An 18,649-nucleotide genomic window follows, 5' to 3' on the forward strand; every position below is an offset into this window, starting at 1 on the left:
TATTTCGATTCTTTTTATTTTGACGATTGTATGGTAAATTCGAACGGAACAATAATTAATAAAATGACTGTTGTTTCCGTAAAAGCGAGAGTGTGATAAAGATACGATAAAGCGATATCAGATTTGGAAACGTAAGTGTATTGTACCACGGACGCTTCACAAATATCTGACAGGCCCGCAAACGACAACGACAGCGTTGACGAGAAACGACCGACGTGTTTGAGAGCAATGAAATCGTTAGAGTGTAACAGCGACATATCGGGACAGCAGCTTGAAAGCACATTTGACCGAGGAGCCGCAACCGAAGCGAGAGAATGCGTCTAAAAGGCGATATATCCCGCGACGTGGAGGAAGGTCGCTCGCGATTCCAGTATTTCCAGTATTTCGGCTGTCCCGCGGCGAGGCGGCTCGCCCGCCGAATCGAACTACTTCATTAGCGGGCAGCCGTAACGACGATAACGCGCCTCGACCGCGAAGAAAGAGACGATCGCCGATAATTAATAAAGAGCGGCGAATCCGGCGGACCCGCCACCGGATTGCGCCCGGGGCTTGTGGTTGAAAGAACGGAAAAAAAAAATATGTATACATTTCGAACGCGACGTGACTCAAAAGCGACAGCAACAGCGCAACAAAACTTTGTGCTGTGTGTATCGTCACCGGTGCAAAAATCTCGCGTCGCACTCGCTTTTATACAAACAAAAGTTTTTGTTAACTCTATTGTCCTGTTCGAATTTACCGTATGATCACATTGCTTGGGTCAATACAGCAAGAAAACTTTTAAAAAACTTTTTAAAAATATAAAATTTTCACAGAAAAAAAATCTCACGTTAATAGAGCAAGTCGACAAAATACCAAAGTTTTTTATAAAATATTTGCAAGACGATAAAATGCATTTTGAATCAAACAGACTCGAACGGAACAACAGGGTTAAACAAATATCGATCAGTATGTGTATGACATAGAAAAAATAAATATTGATATTTTTCGTCATGTGGCGGATTTTATACCTTGTGATAATTTTTGTGAATCTACTTTTCGCCTTTATGTCCGCGAGCCACGCGCGAGTTCAAAAGCTAATTATGTTCCCATGACGGTATTGCTCGTTTTTAACCGATTATTAATGGAATATAGAGCGTATCATCGTGGAACGACATAGATTTCAGCTTTCTGTTTAAAAAACAAATCCGCTCCTACGGCTTTCATCCTGTCAAACATTCCCACGCCTAATGCTTACTAGCGCCTGAAGAAGCGCATGCGGTGTCGCTTTAAAACGGGAGTAACGAGGTCCTTTCAACCGCTGTCGTCGCCAGGATACCTCCAACCGTTTTGGGTAACGCACCGTCAGTTTCCTGTTTGCGGTCCTCGACAGCCTTTCACCGATATTTACTCGCGGGGGCCCATGCCCTCCCTTGGGATTGCTCTCGAAGACATTTCGGAAGGACCGGGACTTGGCGGCAGTGTCTCGTTTTTGTTTGCCACACCAGGATTTCCCGACAAAAGGCCCGGTGCGCAGTCATCCCTCCCTCCTTTCCCTCAACATTAGGATTAGAGTCAAAAGGATTCCAAGTTATTCGTGCTAATTTTTCGCTTCCTCTCACTGCGTTTCCCTCGAGAGATTTCTTCAGCCGCCTTCCTTCAGAATTTAATCTCTCAAAAAGTTAAATCTCCACGAAAATTTAGGTCAAACTCGAAGTCAAGCTTCGTGATGATTCTTTAAACTTATTGTTAATCTAACACTTCTATCTTCTATTGTCCTAGTAGAATCGTCTAAGAAAAGACAATAGCAGCGAATTCTGCACCTCAAAACGCCACATATGTTTTACTTATAGTTAAAATTCTATAAAATTGTAATAATTGTTGTTATACAAGGTATACTAACTCAATTTATACATGTTTCATACATGTATTATAAATCTTATAAAATTTATAAGATTAAATAGAAAAGATACATCATTTAATGATAAAATTGAATAATAATCTTTGTTTTATATTTATATTTTATATTTAACTTTTATATTTAACACACATTTCTTCAATAATATGCTACCTCCATGATTTTAGCAGTTACTTTACAAAGAACAAAATTGTAATTATGTAATTATATGACTTGCTGCTCGTCAAAGCTAGGGAAGCACTAATAAGAACAGAATGGTTTCTCTAATAAATCTTCTTTCTTGCCTTCTCTAATAAATCATCGAAAAATCGAACCATACATGGGATAATACTACAAGACCCACCAGCTACTATTGGGTCGACTAACAATCAAGTCAACCATTCATAAAGCCACGCGTCAGCCACGTTTTTTATTTTTTCAAATTTCATGTGTGTTTGGAAAAAAAACAAGCCACGCATCTTTGACAGTGTCGAAGCAACTGCTATACTCACTTTTTAAAAAAAAAGGGATGTGTTTCACCGCATCTGTATTCATACAGATTGCTTTTATAGACGTGCCTTTGAAATAGCGTGAAAAAACACATAATCCTTCCAAAAAAGACTCTTCTGAACCAAATCTTCGTAAATCTGGAAAGGGTTGGGCCAGGTGAAAAGGGCTGTCATCTATTAGCCGCGGCGAGAAAGGGGTTTGAGAGATATTTTCGAGAGGCATTTTCTGGGCTCGTGCACAAACTGGATCCTGTCTCTCTCCCGTGGTAAAGAGAGAAAAAAAAAAGGGAAAAGAGAGAAAGAGAGAGAGAGAGAGAGAACCCTTAAGGGCGGAAGACGCACGCCCGCTGCCCCGTCACACGATGTAGGTGAACCATGCATAATGTCGTGGCCACATTACCTTTCGACGACAATCTGTTCGCTGCTCGTTGCCTCCTTCTCGCTCTTCCTATCTAACTTTTCTTTATCCCTCTACTTCTTTCCATATTCATCTCACTCATTTGCTCTTCTCTCTTCATCTAGACGTGTGTTTACGTGAGTATTTACGTGAAAGAGAAAGAGAGACGTCAAAAGAAAAAGGAGATTAGAAGGAGGGAAAAGAGAAGAAGATAGGAGGAAAGAAGAGAAGAGAGAGGAGGCAGAAGAGTGGTCTTAACAAAGGTCGATCTGCCACGCACTGCACGACAGCCAGCCATTGACATCGGGTGGGCTCTGGGTAAGGAGGACTAGATTTCACGAGCCAGCGATGCAAGATCCTTCAAAGGGCGCCGACGGGCGCTGCCGCAAAAAGGATTCGCAAAAAAAAAAGGACGAGGTAGGGGGAAAGAGACAGAACTACCATGGCCGCAGAAAGGGGACAGGCTTCTTCTTTAGTTAATGCTGGCTTCCGCGCACCCCGCGTCGAAAAAGAAAGGAAAGACGTGAGCGAAGAGGAGGGGGGAGGGGGGAGAGGGGAGGGAACACAGGCGGCCGAGGCTAATAGAGAGGAAGAAGACGAACAAGAGGTGCGCGAGGCGGGAAGTACGGGGGAAGGAGCGAAACTACTTGACGGCGAAATCCATCGCGATAACTTAATCCCAGGATTACGCTGCGGTTAGGTATCCGCGCGGAAATCCGATCGCGCGCGCCTGACGGGATCCGTCAGGGCCGTTGTGAGGGAACACGACTGCTCTGTTTCCGGTTTCTCGATTGATTCTCGCGAATCTCTCGCTGGTTGCCTCTTCGCTGGTGTATACGCGATTAACGCGGAAGATTATTATTCGCGTATCGCAAGTTCAAATTAATCGGACACATATGCAGCGTCCGTTTTCCGCACCGTCAATTTCTTTCCCCGCGTTAACGCCTCGTGCGAAAGACGTCGCGTCTTAATAATTACTTCCCCTCGGATTTTCCGCAGGCCAAAATTTTATTGGCAGAACGGAATAGATCCATTGATTCGCTATTAATCCACCGATCGTCATCGTCGTGAAAAAAAAAAAATGCCGTCGGGAAGGCAGCATGCACTGCAAATCTAAGTGTTTTCTTTTAAAACGCTTAAAATGTTTAAATCCTTCTAGTCACCTTTTAAGCGTTTAGAAACGTATTAAATATAAAGACACATAAAGTGCTTTTTTTCAAAACACTTACGTGTTTTATTTTGACGTGGATTTAAAGTGTTTAAACACACATGTATTCTTAAAAAGAAAAAGCTTTGATTCCAGATTATTTTATACTTATAATAAAAATTTTCGTAATTCCGTTCAACTCATTTTTCTCGATTTCTTTTATAGACTGACATACTTCAGTCTAATATTAGATGTCAATGGCGAAATCTGACTTCTTTCCGCGCTCTCGATGAGCTCTTTTTATTTATACAAGTGCATTTTGTTCACAAGAAAACACGTCACGTAACGGTGAATATTGCTATCTATAAGTGTTTCACTTTAACACGGTTTTAGTGTTTTCTATTCTGTGTACATAATGCTTAAAAACACAAGTAAACGTATTATTTATGTAAAATGTATTAAACGTTTAATAATAAAACATTATGATGTTTTAATCCGATATATAAAACAGATATCCTATTTTATTTTCGTATATTTGATCCGAATAAAACACTTTAATGTTTTGTTTTAAAACACTTTATAAAACACTTAGATTTGGAGTGTACACAACGATCGCTACCGCGTTTCGCAATTTTGAATCGGCCTGTCACGCACGTTTCAGGCAGCTTCAAGTTGGCGATTAATTGCAAACTAAAGGAGCAAGCTTAGAGTAACTAGTAAGTAAGTAATTGTTTGGTTGGCGTTACGTACAGTACTTACAAAGCCGTGCTTGTCGCTGATGTTGTTGGTGAGCTTGAGTTTGTGGAAGCTCACGACCTTCTGCATCCACTGTTCGCCGCTGCTGGGCGAGTCCGGATGTATGTACATCCTCTTCGGCATTTCCGGGTCCGCCTTACCGGCTACCATCCACCTACTGCTCGCAACACGCGTAAGAATGCATTAGAAAGTCAGCCGGGTGCAGCCCGTAGCATGTAACACGCTTCGACAATGATGAAGATACCGTGGAACGGCGGCTCTTCATCGTTATCTGGGACAAATCGCACGGATCGAAATGCAGACCATAAGAAAATGCCCGGTGGGAATAGGCTGTAATTTATTTCAACATCAATTTCTACCTCATCATTGATTTTAACTTTAATATCTCAAACGAAACGGCCTACGGCGAATATTTAATTTACGTTCTCCACGCCGAACGAATTATCTCAACTAGATGATAATTGACTCTTATTCGATGTATCTCTGGCTAAACTCGACTGTAATTTGGAACGAGAACCGTGCTAATCGCGCTTCCGATAATCGAGCGGATTCGAACAATTTTCTCGCAGGGCACTGCCGTGTAACTCGCCTACGTGCGTCTCTCTCTCTCTCTCTCTCTTTCTCTCTCAACGCGGACGACGAAACCGATGATCTAGAAGCAGAAAAGAAGGTTCGAGGAGAGATGTTCCTCGTTGGCTCGGAGTAGCCTCGACCCGCCGCGCCGCGAGCATCAACCAGACGCGATTGTTGTCTTTTAAGGGAGGCGTGTCCACCGTTCGTGCTCTTTCCCGTCGTCGCAGGTGGGTCAAACTCGAGCGCGAAGGACCGGAGGAAGAACTCGTTCGACGAGTTCCAAAGTGGCTGCGGTCGCCGCGACGGTGATGTAATCGTTCATTGTGGTCTGCGTTTCGATCGCCCGAACGCCGCCGGTATCCGAGATGCCTCGCAAAGAGAGTTTCCCCGAGGTGGAGAGCGCTAATCGAGTCCCTCTCTGTTCGGAATCCGATGTCCGTCCGATTGCGAAAAAGTGTCCCCGATGCCGTGCGCCCGTGCGCGAGAAGTGCGCGAAAGTACGTGGAAGAAATACACGGTTGTTCACTTTTGCAGCTAAGCAAATATTTGCGCTGGGCCAAATTCGAGAGAAACTTTAAACGGAAACGAGCAAACACGCGAAAGGCATTTTTACATCACGAGCCACGATATGCCGAAACATTAATGATCATCGACGCGCGAGATTGCTTGCTAAACGGTTTTTTTTTTTAAATTGTAATATTTATATACGCACGAAATTTTTGAGGAACACACAGAGGTACGAAATTCACGAAGCATCTCGGGTTAACTAATGTGAAGGCTTGCGATCCCCATACAAGTCGAAATAATTTCCCATGGGACCTTCCCTTATGTGGCACTTCTGCGAGAGAATCAAACATTCATTATTTCTTTCTTTTTTTTTTTATAAATATAGCTTCGCTCACAAGAGTGTACAAACTCACAAGAGATATTTACCAATTAAACATTTGCAAATGAATTTTCCAAGTACTGTCCGTAACCGATTTTTCGCATCGAAATTAAGTGGATTCGTTACGCACGACGGAATAGATTAACCGTACTTAAGATCGCGACAAGGTTGCATAGGATTACAAATAAATTATCTTCGACGAGTATGAGGAATTGTTCGCAGCGCACGCTCCACACTTACTTCAGGAGAGTCTCCTGGTTGAAGATGTATTGTAATTTGCGATCGGGACCGATCCAAGATCACTTCAAGATATATAAATTCCGAAAATTATCTGGAATACCTTTTACGCCGGAAGGAAATTTAATTGCTTGCCAAAAAAAAAAAAAAAAATTTGTAAGTAGTAATTATCTTTAATTCGTAATTGAGACGAAAATGATCCAAGATCGCTACGATCGCGCAGGGTCAGAGGTATCACCTGTTGTGAAATTTATATCGGTATTCGTCCAATGCCACGATGTCCATTAGAAGTATGTAGCTAGCCTGCTTGTCTAACCCGAACACCCTCACTTTAAACGCGGGAAACATGCGTCTGCGAACAATTTTGCAATCGCAAAAAAAAAGACACACACCATACATTAATTCTTGCCGTTCACCACTGAGTTTTTTTTTGGTTACTGTTCCGCGCAAAAAGCGGGGAACCTAAGGATCAACGTCTTTGGATACGGCGTTCTCGTACGGACAACCAATCTTAACGATCTCGACGAGTGAGATAATATTTCTAATTCTGTTTAATAAATATTTTCGAATCTTGAAAGCATAGGTAGACAGAGATAAAATGGATATCGAGGTCGGTATGTTAAAATGATCCAGCATAGCGCGGTTCAGAAAAAACGCTCGAGATCGTCAACACGAGCTGTCCGCGATATGTTTATATCTTTATGGCGTCTTCGTATTTCGCCTGCGCCACGCAAAACCTCTACCTGTTGTGGAATTTGTATCTGTAGTCATCGGCGGCGACAATGTCCAGTAGAAGGATGTACTTGGCCTTGGCGTCCAGACCGGAAACTCGGAACTTCATCTGAGGAAACATCTGCCTAGACCCCCGATCAACACGTACAGTTCGATTAGATTCGCTTGCTCGATTAAGCGCGAACGCCAAACTTAACTTAAGGTAATCATGCAATTCGTAGCGCTTATCTTATATCGTCTGCGTTTGATCCTCATGTAATTGATAAAAATACTCTATTCCTGCGCACGTCCCATGATGACCCCGCCGCTTCTGTTATCTCTGTGAATCGCAAAGATGTAACGCGCGACATTTCCGACATGTAAAAAAAAAAAAAAAAAAAAAAACCATTAAATCTTAATCCAGAACTCGCGAAAAACTCGTCCTTCGCGAGAAGCGGCTTCGAAATGGGGGTTTTCGTTCCTGAAACGAGCCCAAAAGGGATGAAACGCGGCGGAGTCCGCGGCGAGTCACGTCGGCGACACCTGGTAGAATCCTGGAAAGAATCGGAATAGAAACGTGCACGAGTCAATCCCGGCCGCTGTCAGGCGGCGGACGCGCCGCCGTTGGCTTCCGAGGCGCGCGTTCCCTGGAACAAAAACCGGACCCCGGGCCAGAAACCGACGACGACGGCCGTGCTGCGCGCCGTCGTCCCGGTAGCCGGCCGTCAAGGTGCGTTCGGTGCCGAGGAATTAAATTCGCTCGGCGAGGAGGAGACGCATCTGGAGCGAATCTGGAAAATCGTCACTCGGAATCGCGTTTCTTCGTACGAAACGCGCGATCCACGCGTGTGCGCCGTGCAGCTTCGCCGGTTCTCCAATGAAAGTTACGCGCGATACGTGTTTTTCTCTCGCGAAAAGTCGCGCTTCAAGATTCCACACGGGGGGATTACATCGGAGTTGTATCGTCCTGCGCGCGTTAATCGCGTAGAAAAAAAATTAAACAGTAGTGTAGCTGCACTTCTTTTTTGTACCGCGTAAAACGCTCCCTCGGACAATCAGAAAAATAAACACGTTCAAAAATACGTGCACTTTGATTAACCAGTGTCGTAGTAATATCACATGCACTAACGATAATGTGTATCATACTCGCGTGACGTCATCATATAATTCGAGAATTCTGTTTAGTAAAAAATTAATAAAATTTAACAATATTAATTGTGATAATTCGTAAACTAACGTTTATGATATATTTGTATTTAGCATGTATAATATATTAACTAACAAATAACAAAATAATATATTTACATCTGCTACAAAAGTATATTCAATACGTAATACTATTTATTAACTTTTTGGGGGAATATGCTTTCCAAGTTCCATCGCACCGAAATTACAGCATTTTATAGACATTTAAGAACTATTATACTCTCCGTTATATTTTATTATTATACGTTCAAACTTATTGGCACACACTTTAACGTAGAGAGTTTCTTATGACGAAAAACTTAATTACCCATGATTAAGCGCCATAACTCACCAAGTTTAAGAAAATAGATTACCAGGCTAAGACATTATGATATAATTAGAGACAATTTTCAAGACAAAATGTCTCGACATGTTTAGGTTCTGTACCCAGCAATAAACTGCTGTTAATGACACCAAATGTAAACTAGAGAGTTGCTGAATACCGGTTGCCTAAATCATACTTTACTAATATGCTATATTTTTACAGTCCTTGTATACGCAACATTTAGTGATAAAAATATGAGATAAATGAGAAATGAGTAATACAGACAAAAATTTAACAGATTATATTTCGTTTCGTGCTAACGTAATTTTCAAGATTTTGGTACTGATGTTAATTTTTTATCAATTCATAGCTCACAATAATGTAACCAAGCAAGTTTTATATTAAATCCTTTAATTTCCACAAAAAAAGTTTTATATATATTATAATATACATTAAATTTTCATTGCAACATTATATACCATACATGTTTGCAATTATCATAAAGATTAAATCAATATTATTATGAAATCTATCGGTTTCCTAAATTGTACAACCACATATTTTATTAATAAATGATATTAATGTAAAACCAATAAGTAATAATAATGAAGTTAATAATTGATACGAATTAAAATACGTTAATTGCAAAAAATAAGTTTTGCAGCACGTCGTAAAAATTATCATGTTATTGTATAAGTAATAAATTAATAAATTAATTTATTATTAGTGAAGAGTGTTAAACAATTGTACTAATGGACACTTGAAACATCAACCTACAAATTTCAAGTTTATTCATGTATAAACCAAGAAATATAATAAAATATAATTTAAGTGGTACGCATTCATTAACTCCTTTATTTATAATTCTCCCAATTTTTTTTTTAATTCATTTGGCTGAGAATATATTCAACTTTAACAAGTTGCTTTTTCAATAAATAAGCAAATAAAAGCTAAACATTAATTACTTAATTAAAAGAAATTTTTGAATTATAAGAATGCCAAATAAAAATTATTTAAGTTTTCATTCAAGATTGTTATCGTGAATCGGAAATTACTAAGTCAACCAGTAATTTCAGAAGGATCTCGCGAATATAGGGCTGCTGAATATCGATCGAAAGCAATTATTGAGGAGGGCCGGTCGTTTCGTCTCGCGGCGTCAAAAAGTATCATGGGGATTTCTGGTAGCATCTGCCTACTGTCCGTTGAGGTGTTCCTCGTCGAATTTCGGCGCGAGCGAGAACGGGACGGAATCTCGGGTCGGCGGCGCATTCGCTCGCGATAAACGAGACGCCGTTCTTATTCACGTCAAGGAGGACATTAAGCCGGATTATCCGCGCTATGTGAGCCAAAATATCCCGCGGGAGGAGACGCGCGCGGGAGAGTCCTGCCGATGAGTGCTGCCGGTGTTGTATCGCTAAGAAAATACTTTGGGAAGAGCGGGCGTCCTCTATTTAACAGCCAATTGCATAACATTGTGTGATTGCTCAATTGCATAACATTAAGATATTTTATTTTCGTCGCGCTAAAAGTGTTATTCTGTCACGCGAGAAACCTGCAAGATCTGGCGATATATTAATTTAAAAATAAAGACGTGCAGACGGACGTGCTACAAATTTCTTAAATATTTAGCGCGGGCGTTATCACGCGACATTTAATTAATACAAATCAAATCAAATCAAATTAATCAATGATACAAGTGCGTCTGTGTTTCGATCGACCGAACTATCAACTATCCGAGATTCGTGTAAACACAACCGTCTAATACATATTCATATTGCAAAGTTAATCGTCATAAAAATGCGTGAAGCTAAAAAAAATATGCAAATTCCACTCTCGTGGAATCCGAACGCCGATTTGCGAAACACCGCTTTTGCGATGCGTGCGACGCTACGTTATTTCACCCGATCACGGAGGAAAGTCTAAAAAAAAAATAATAATAATAAAAAAACCCGAACGTTATCACACTGAAATCACACGCAGGGTTAAGAAATCGTCCGGTGTCGTCGTCTTATATATCATAAGATAGAAGCGGCGTGGCATCGATATTTCTCGCGCCGCGACGCGACCTTCTCTTCCGTCGTAACATAACTCTCGACTGGTATAGCTGCTTAATGAGCGACAATACGGGTAAACAAATTATGAACCAGGCGTTGTCACCGAGGTTGCTGAAAGCTGTAAATCGTATGATAAACCGCGCCTTTGAGGGATCTCGTTTTCACCGCCGGCGCAGCTACTTCTTTTCCCAGCCGTCGCACTTAACGACGTATCGCCGCACGAAACTGTTCGATAAGAACGCTTGCCACCGATCGAAAGCAGCTGTCCGTCCGCCCGTCCCGGCCGTGACGTACGGCTACAATATTTCCCGGGACCCAAATTTGGGGACACATTTGTGTGCCGATCAGGATCATCGCTCGTTGCGTGTTGTAATAGATCAAAATAACCCAAAGCAGCAGCGTGGTTCTTTTTATACGATCTTTTTACAGCTCTATCTATGTAATCTTTCTTTTAAAACAGTCTTTCCCTTTGTATATGTATTAATCCTAGCGTGCTATATTTTTTATTCTGACATTAATACCATTCTGAGCGAAAATTTATTCATAATTAAGAATTAAACACTTTTTTTCCCTACAAGTTTTCTTTATAAGCTGCAAGAAATATTAAGGGTGTATCGGACATACAATCTTAGACAAAAGTGCATGAAATTTGAAATACTTAAATATCTACGCCTAACCCATAGTAAAAAACTTGAACGATAGTTGGAGTCTTATTTTTACTCTTACAAAGATATTTTTCACGTATTTGCGATTTTTTTCACTTATGAGTTTAAACTTTTGACAGTGAAAATGCACAATTAACTCAAGTTATATTTTATTTCTTTAAAACGGTGTAGTGAAGATTAAAACTTGGCAGATATTTTCATCTCTTCATATACTAGATGTACAAAAAAATTCAAAACACTGGTACTATTTCTTCTTCTATTTTTTTAGCTGTTTCATCCGTCAAGATCGTCTTTTTTCATAAAATAGAAAAGGATACCATGTAAAATCAGTAAAAATTAAAATAGTTATAACTCAGCAACCGTTTAGTGGATACGTTTTCAATTTTTTGCAATACATTAGGGAAACTAAAAGAACAATTTCACAAATTTTTAGCAACTTTGTATCATTTTGAACTTCAGTCCAATATATCCTTAAAATAACTGAGAACACTATTTTAATAACAATATTTTTAAAAAAGTTCATTAAATATTATAAAAATTTTAACCAAAACTACATTAGCACCTAGATGAAGATTCATTCATTCAGTAGCAATCTAGGATTACAAAATACAAAAGTTGAATATATTATTCAAAGACACAATACGCATGTTTTATATATTTATATTAAAAAAACAATTTTGCTAAAAATATCTTTTTTTAAATTGAACCAGATATAAATTTAAAAATAATTTTGTTAGACAAAATTAATTATGTAGAGTGCTCAAGCAGATTATTATTTAAATTTCAGGACTTTTTGCAGTATTGCTCATAATTCTTGAACGTCTTTTATAATATTTTAGTCCAACGAAATTATTTTCAGATCTGTATCCAGCTGAATTTTTGAATACTTCAGCAAAACCGTTTCTTTCCGTATATCGTTGTTTTAAATGCACTTTAAATTAACTCGAGCGATGAAAAATGGACGTGAAGATTGAAGACCTTCTCATCCATTTATTTTAAAAACTCTACCGGGGACATAGTTTTCTTCAGGAAAGAAAGGGCGTGACATTCCTCAGAAATCCGAGGAGGCGCCGCTTGGCTTTTTAATGGTCATCTTCCTCCCAGATTACGGGAGAAAGGGCTTTCGAAGTCCCGAGATCAGGGCCCTAGCGGGTCGAGTCATCAGAAGTATTTATCGGATACGATCCTCATTACAGTTTATGTTGCTGTCGGAAAGAACGAGAAATTAGGTGCCAGATCTAGCCGCCGTTGCTGTTGTCGACGCCGCGTCAACGTCTATGCCCCGGCAATAACACTAGAAATTAGATCGTAAAAGAAACGATCGCGCGCGCATAAATCGTATCCGAGAAAATTAAAAGGATCTACGGGATATACGACGCGGCCGGCGATGGCATTCTTTTTTATTTTTATTTTGACCGTAGCGTACCCGCGGTGATAATAAAAAAACATGTAAAATTTCGATGTCCGTGAAATTCGTTTACGTAACCTTCCCAGACAGCGATATAAATTGTACGTAAGCCTATCATTCTTAGGCTCCACCGGAATACAAATGAAAATATGTGCAATATAATCTCTCAATATCGAAATCCACGTTGAAAGAGAAACGCGGTGTGAAAACGTGGGGTCTGGCGATATCGTATCTCATTTACATATGCACGGCGCTACGCCTATGCTCCGCGATTATTGCTATTAAATATGTAGCGCGTGCGACGATACAATTACATCGGGAAAACGATAACGGCACGGCCCGTGACGATATCGCATTATGATTGACTCGCGAAGGTATCGCGCGACGAAACGGAATAGAATGCAAAATAAAGCGCGCGACGTAAAACGGGGGTAAACTTTGCAACCGAGGGCACCTGCTTTCTGCGTCCGACGTTCGATCATCCGGCGTACCTTCCTCGTTTGTAATTCTTCGTCCCGCTACAATGTTCAAAGGGCTTTACACATAGCAATCTTCCTTCTCTTTCTCTTTCTCCTTCCCTCCCGAGCGCGTCGGTTTTACTCCCATATGGCATATGGTGTACACCCATTTTCGAGACTCCCGATCGATCCGCACAACGCGAACCTATATATCGCGGATGCCATCGCTAATAAGTTGCGAGATGCTAATCTTTTTAATCGATATATATATATATGTAATTTATGCTCTCCTCTCCGTTCTTCATCCGATGATCGCGATGATCACGATGACCGCAATTAACGGCCGATCGGACGGACTCGTTCCTTTTTATAACAGCATATAATCCTGTCAGATTAATTGTAACTTTGACGCTCTCTCCCTCTCTCTCTCTCTCTCTCTCTCTCTGTCTCGCAATTTAACTACAATTAGCATATGCAGATACATTTAATTAATTGTACGTTATATAAATATTAATTATACATGGAGATATCGATTATACATGCGGTGCACGCGTAACACGGGGCTCGCGTATTTTTACTATTTTGCCTCCATCATTTCGATCATTTCAATTTAACATTCATCGAATCTGCACCCGCTCTTCCCTCCTTCGCCACCATCTCCTATCGTTGCATTTTAGCCCGGGCGCGCGGAAGTGGTCTGCCAGTTTCGGGCTTAACCGCAGAGACGCACTTCCGGGACACCCAGTACATTCATCCCCGGGTACTGCGCGCTTTCCGCGCAGTATATGGCAGGTGGAAGAGAGAGAGATCGCTTCCACGAAACCTCAGGAGCCCGCGGTGATGTGCAAGAGCACGACGACGACAACGAGGAGACGACGACGAGCGGAGCGCGCGCACACGCACACGCATCCTCTTCTCGCCGGCACGGCGAGGTACGTGTACACACACACACACGCGTGTCTCTCCTCCTCTCACGTCGCGCGAGCTTTCCTCGTCCGTCCCATGAAATCCGCCTCTGTCCCTCTCTCTCTCTCTCTCTCTCCCCTTCTCTCCTTCTTCTCACGTATTTGTTTCTCGGACGGCGCTAATTTTCGGCGTTACGGCTCTATCGGCAAGGCCCGATCTAGACGCGGCCTCGGGCGTTCCTTTCGTGCCGTCCCTGTGGCTTCTGCCTCGTTAACGAGAGACGGAGAAACGTCGGCGAGGCGGTTGCACACCGATCGAATACGCGTATATGCCGCGCACACGCGTACCGCAGCGCGCCGCTTTGTTCGAACGAAACCCTCGCCGAGTCTAGTTTCTACAGTCGATCGCCAATCGTTGATACAATGAGACGATGATAACTTCATTGAATAATTGATCACAAATGTTTCCGTGAAGATAAAGAGGAGGGAAACGGATGTTCCTTTCGGATATTAATTTTCTTCTTGATATATTAAGGCCATTAAAAAAAAAAACCTTCGAGTCATTAATAATATTCGGTCATTTATAATTGATCCCTCTCCCTCCTCTCTCTCTCCCTCTCTCTCTCTCTCTCTCTCTTTCTATCGGTCCGTCCATTTACTGCTTATGTAACGGGAGGAAAAGATGAGACGCAGAAGAAAACTGATCGTTCACATAAAGTACTCGGGCGAAAGTGATTCCCGCGGACAATCTTATTCGTGAGCGTCGCAGTTACGTAAATCCGAAGTGCCTCGTTCGGAGCGGCGGGCATAAATAAGGGGCAGCTCGCTTCCCCGCGAAAAATATCTCTTACGATATTGTCGATGAGTAATGACGACAAATAGGGGAGAAAAGGGACGGGGCGCAAAGGAGCATACAGGTGCACGTTGCCGCGCAGCCTCTCTCCTCTTCGGTCGTTCCTCGCTGCTGAGAGAGGAGCTCTCTCCGATATCTCGATGGAGATACACACCCGCCGTCGTCTCGGTCCTCGATGGAACCGACCGCGGATTTACGACGCGGACGTGTGCGCGGACGCGCGATCGTCGTGCGAATCTCCGCGCCTTATTTACGACGCTTGATTATGCACGCCTGTTTCGCGCTTCCGAACGGCGATATTTCACCGCAGCGCGAACGCGCTTATTAGGTTAGGGCGAGCGGAGGGTATACGAGAAACGAAATGAGAACCGACCTGTGTAATACGCTTTTTAAGGATACACGTCAGATTATCATGCGAGCCTACGTTTTACCGTGGTTGTAACGGACGCGAGAGTAATTTTTTGCAGATTTTTAAATCTTCGACGCTCGAATAAGAGATAGAGAGGGATATAGAGAGAAGGAGAGACTACTCCTTTCCGTTTCCACGCGCTGCAATTAAGAAGGGCCTCGAGCCCTTCACGTGTGCACGCGTGGTTTCTTTCGCCGCGGCGGCGCCGTGAAATTCAAGCGACGTCGTGCCGATGGAATGTTACGACTTTGCGCGACTAATCGTTACGATTTCTCCGGTTTCGTGGCCGGAGGCCGTAGAAAAAGAAGCCACGTTATTAGCCCGACGGTGGAGAACGAGCTCTCTCTCTCTCCCCGGTAAGGCGGTAACGACGCGGTCGGATAATGCTCGTCGTCGTCCGCCGCCAACTGTAACGCGCCGCAAGCCGCCTTTATATGCAACCCGCCGAAGAGCCTGGATCTTTCTCCCCGCCCCCCTCCCACCGTCGTCACGCACTCGCCGATAAATCGAAGGGCGGGAGGGAGGGAGATCGTTATTTACGGCGCGTCATTACACGCGACGTGGACGCGCCACCGAAAGAATTCCCGCGCAACCCGGTAGCTTTAAGTTAATTTATTTTATCGCTCTAAGAGCTCCGGACGCTTCTGCGCGCCCACCGATGATTTGCTCTCGCGCGTCCCTTTCGCATGCCCATTTATTTCTCTCCCGCAACCCGCCAATCTCTACCCGCTCCTTATCTCGCCTTCCTCCTCCTTCGTCAACCTCCCGCCGGTCGCCCTGGCCACGTAACGGGTGACACGCGAATCGTGCACGCGTAGTACGTAAAAAAAATCTACGTCCCCCCCTCCCTCCCGCGAGTTTCTTAAAAGATTGTTGGTGGACTGAACTTTTTTTCTGTTCGACTGTGCTGGATTCCATTTGTAATTTCCATTTGAAGCGAGGATTCGCGTTTACTTGTTGCGTAATTAAAAATTAATCAACAATTTTCAAGACGTGAATTGTATGCGGATCTCGTCAATATGATAAATAAACGAGTTCTTATAGAAATTCTCTAGTGTCGACCCTTCCTTTCCGGAAGAAGCACCGACTGTAAGGACACGGTTCATCGCATCCTTCACGCTTACCAAGCTAAGAGGCATAAAGTATGGGTTTAACAAACCGCACGACGGTTGCTCCCTGCGCGCAAAAGAGCCGCCGCACGGAGGAAATTAAAAAATCTCTCCCCCCCCCCCCTCCGAAACTGCCTCGTAAATCGGCCGCCGCCCCTCCCTCCTCCTCTCCTCCTCGTCCCGAATCCCGATGAATCAATCGCGCCGTATATTACAAAATTATCGCGTGCACCTCCGGCGGTCGTTGTTTTAATCTGCTTACGCCGTTACGTCCCGCAAATTTATCGGCGCGCCGTTCTCCTCGCCGCTCGCCTCGACGTCAAGGAGGAAGCAAAACATGCCGGAAAAGGCGGGGAGGAGCGTAGCGAGGAGAGGAGATTTTATGGAACGATGAAGGGCAGGACACAAATCTATTCGCGGACTGACAGTGAAAGGAGAGAAGCGAGAGGGGCAAGGAGAGGAGAGTCACCTTCTTATCCTCCACCTCACCCCCTTCCCCTCCCTCCCGCCGTTCTGTTCACTCCTCTCGAGCTGCGCGAGAGTCTTGTCGAACAAATCGGTACAAACGATCGTCGTAAAGCAGTTAGGGCTGAGTTTATATACGCCTTTCTACCGTAGGGCCCCGAAGAGAGATGAGCGGGCGCGATAGGGAAACCGATAGTCGCCGCCAGAGTTTCGAGGGCTTCCTTCCCCCCACCCACCCCTTCTCCTCCCCCTCACCCTTCAACCTTCGGCCGCATCTCCTCTCACGGGACCCCCGCAGCGAAGGAACTTTTTTTTTAACCGGATCCGAGAGAGAGGAGGATCGACGGAACATAACCGAGACCTCGCGCGTCTCCACCGAAAGTTTCTTCGAACCTTTCGTCCCTTTTTCGTTAACGGGCGCGATTCGGGCGAGACGGAAAACGCGACGCGTCTCGCCTTTGTTTCGACTCCGGAGTCTCGAAAGCATTACTTCGTATATATACATATATCTCGCGGCCCTCGTGAGGTTTCTCAGCTTACAAGTAGATTAGTGATCTTTATATCTTGTAACAATTCTTCGGATAACAATCGGTTTCAACACTTTGCCTTTAATTGGTACACATGCGACTTGAAAGGAGGGGGGAAAAAAAACAACTGTAGCGTTACGTTACGCGGCGCGAAATTAAGAACTTGGAAGGAGATGAATCGCTTGGCTCAGGAGGACACGTCTCGAGTGTCAAGCGGACTCTCATCGCTTCCTGCTGCTCCGAAGGACAGCGGGTAACACAGCTTCGTGAACGGGGAGACTCCATGGTAGCCCCGGTATAATTCCCGGGCGTTTATGACTTGCCAAGAACAAATAATAATTTAGTGGGCGTCTTCGGCCTTCACCCCCTGCTCGGAGAAATCGCCCGTCTCTCTCTTTCTCTCTCTCTCTCCCTCTCTCGCCTCTCTCTTTCTTTCTTTTCCCTCCTCTGCCCATCTCGGCAAACCCCTTTCTCGCCGACCACACTGTATAAATAACGAGTGGCGCCAGCCGAACTTCCACTGTTACATTATCTCTTATGGTTTACACGCTATAGGGCACGCCACAGCCATCATTATATCTCCCGTCTTCGCTCCATGCGTGCGCGCCACACTATGTCCGCGCGCGCGCGCGCGCGCGCGTGTGTGTGTGTGTGTGTGTGTAAGAGAGCGCGGAGGCTCTCCACGTCGTGATCTCGCCATGCGGCCCCGTACCTATAGGATTTCTTATTAGTCCTCTTCAGCTCAGGTGTGAGAAACTCGGAGAACTCGGCTCGATCGTAATGACGCACGATCGATTACGTACCGGGTGTCGTAAATTTACGGCCGCTGTAAAATACGACGGAACGGCTCGTCGTGGCGTACAGGAAAATAATTTTCTTATTAAAATTAACGCTCGCGATTTTTCCTACACCTCTACTGCTCCCGATTTTTCTTTTTTCATCCTTTCTGTACTTATATTTACAATTGACGATGATTTACGGCGTTAGTTGCTCGACGTCGTCGGGTATTTAAAAGAAGAGACTAACGTGCATTGATATCATAGCAGTACGGACGTGTCTATGGGTGAATTAATAGACTGCTGTAAGTGAGGTAACCACGTCCCGCGTGCCGCGTGCAGCGGCAGCTGGTGAATGGCGAGGTACCTATTAAAGTCCTTCAGATAAAGCGCAAGATTAACTTGCCCGCATACGATCGCT

General features: G+C 43.6%; 1 protein-coding gene across 3 annotated transcripts in view; it reads right to left on the reverse strand.

The window, feature by feature from the left end:
• The window catches only part of LOC105828826 (optomotor-blind protein), a 100,980-nt gene that overhangs the window by 54,184 nt on the left and 28,147 nt on the right, over positions 1–18,649 (reverse strand). For 2 of the 3 annotated variants that reach the window (XM_036286474.1, XM_036286473.1), the window contains exons 3-4: positions 7,122–7,235; positions 4,677–4,839 (exon numbers count right to left, since the gene is read on the reverse strand). In XM_036286474.1, the coding sequence (XP_036142367.1) occupies positions 4,677–4,839; positions 7,122–7,235 (277 nt within the window). The remainder of the gene's footprint in view (positions 1–4,676; positions 4,840–7,121; positions 7,236–18,649) is intronic. The other variant, XM_036286475.1, reaches the window with a different exon arrangement.

This window comes from Monomorium pharaonis, chromosome 4, assembly GCF_013373865.1.
Source record: "Monomorium pharaonis isolate MP-MQ-018 chromosome 4, ASM1337386v2, whole genome shotgun sequence".
NCBI lineage: Eukaryota > Metazoa > Arthropoda > Insecta > Hymenoptera > Formicidae > Monomorium > Monomorium pharaonis.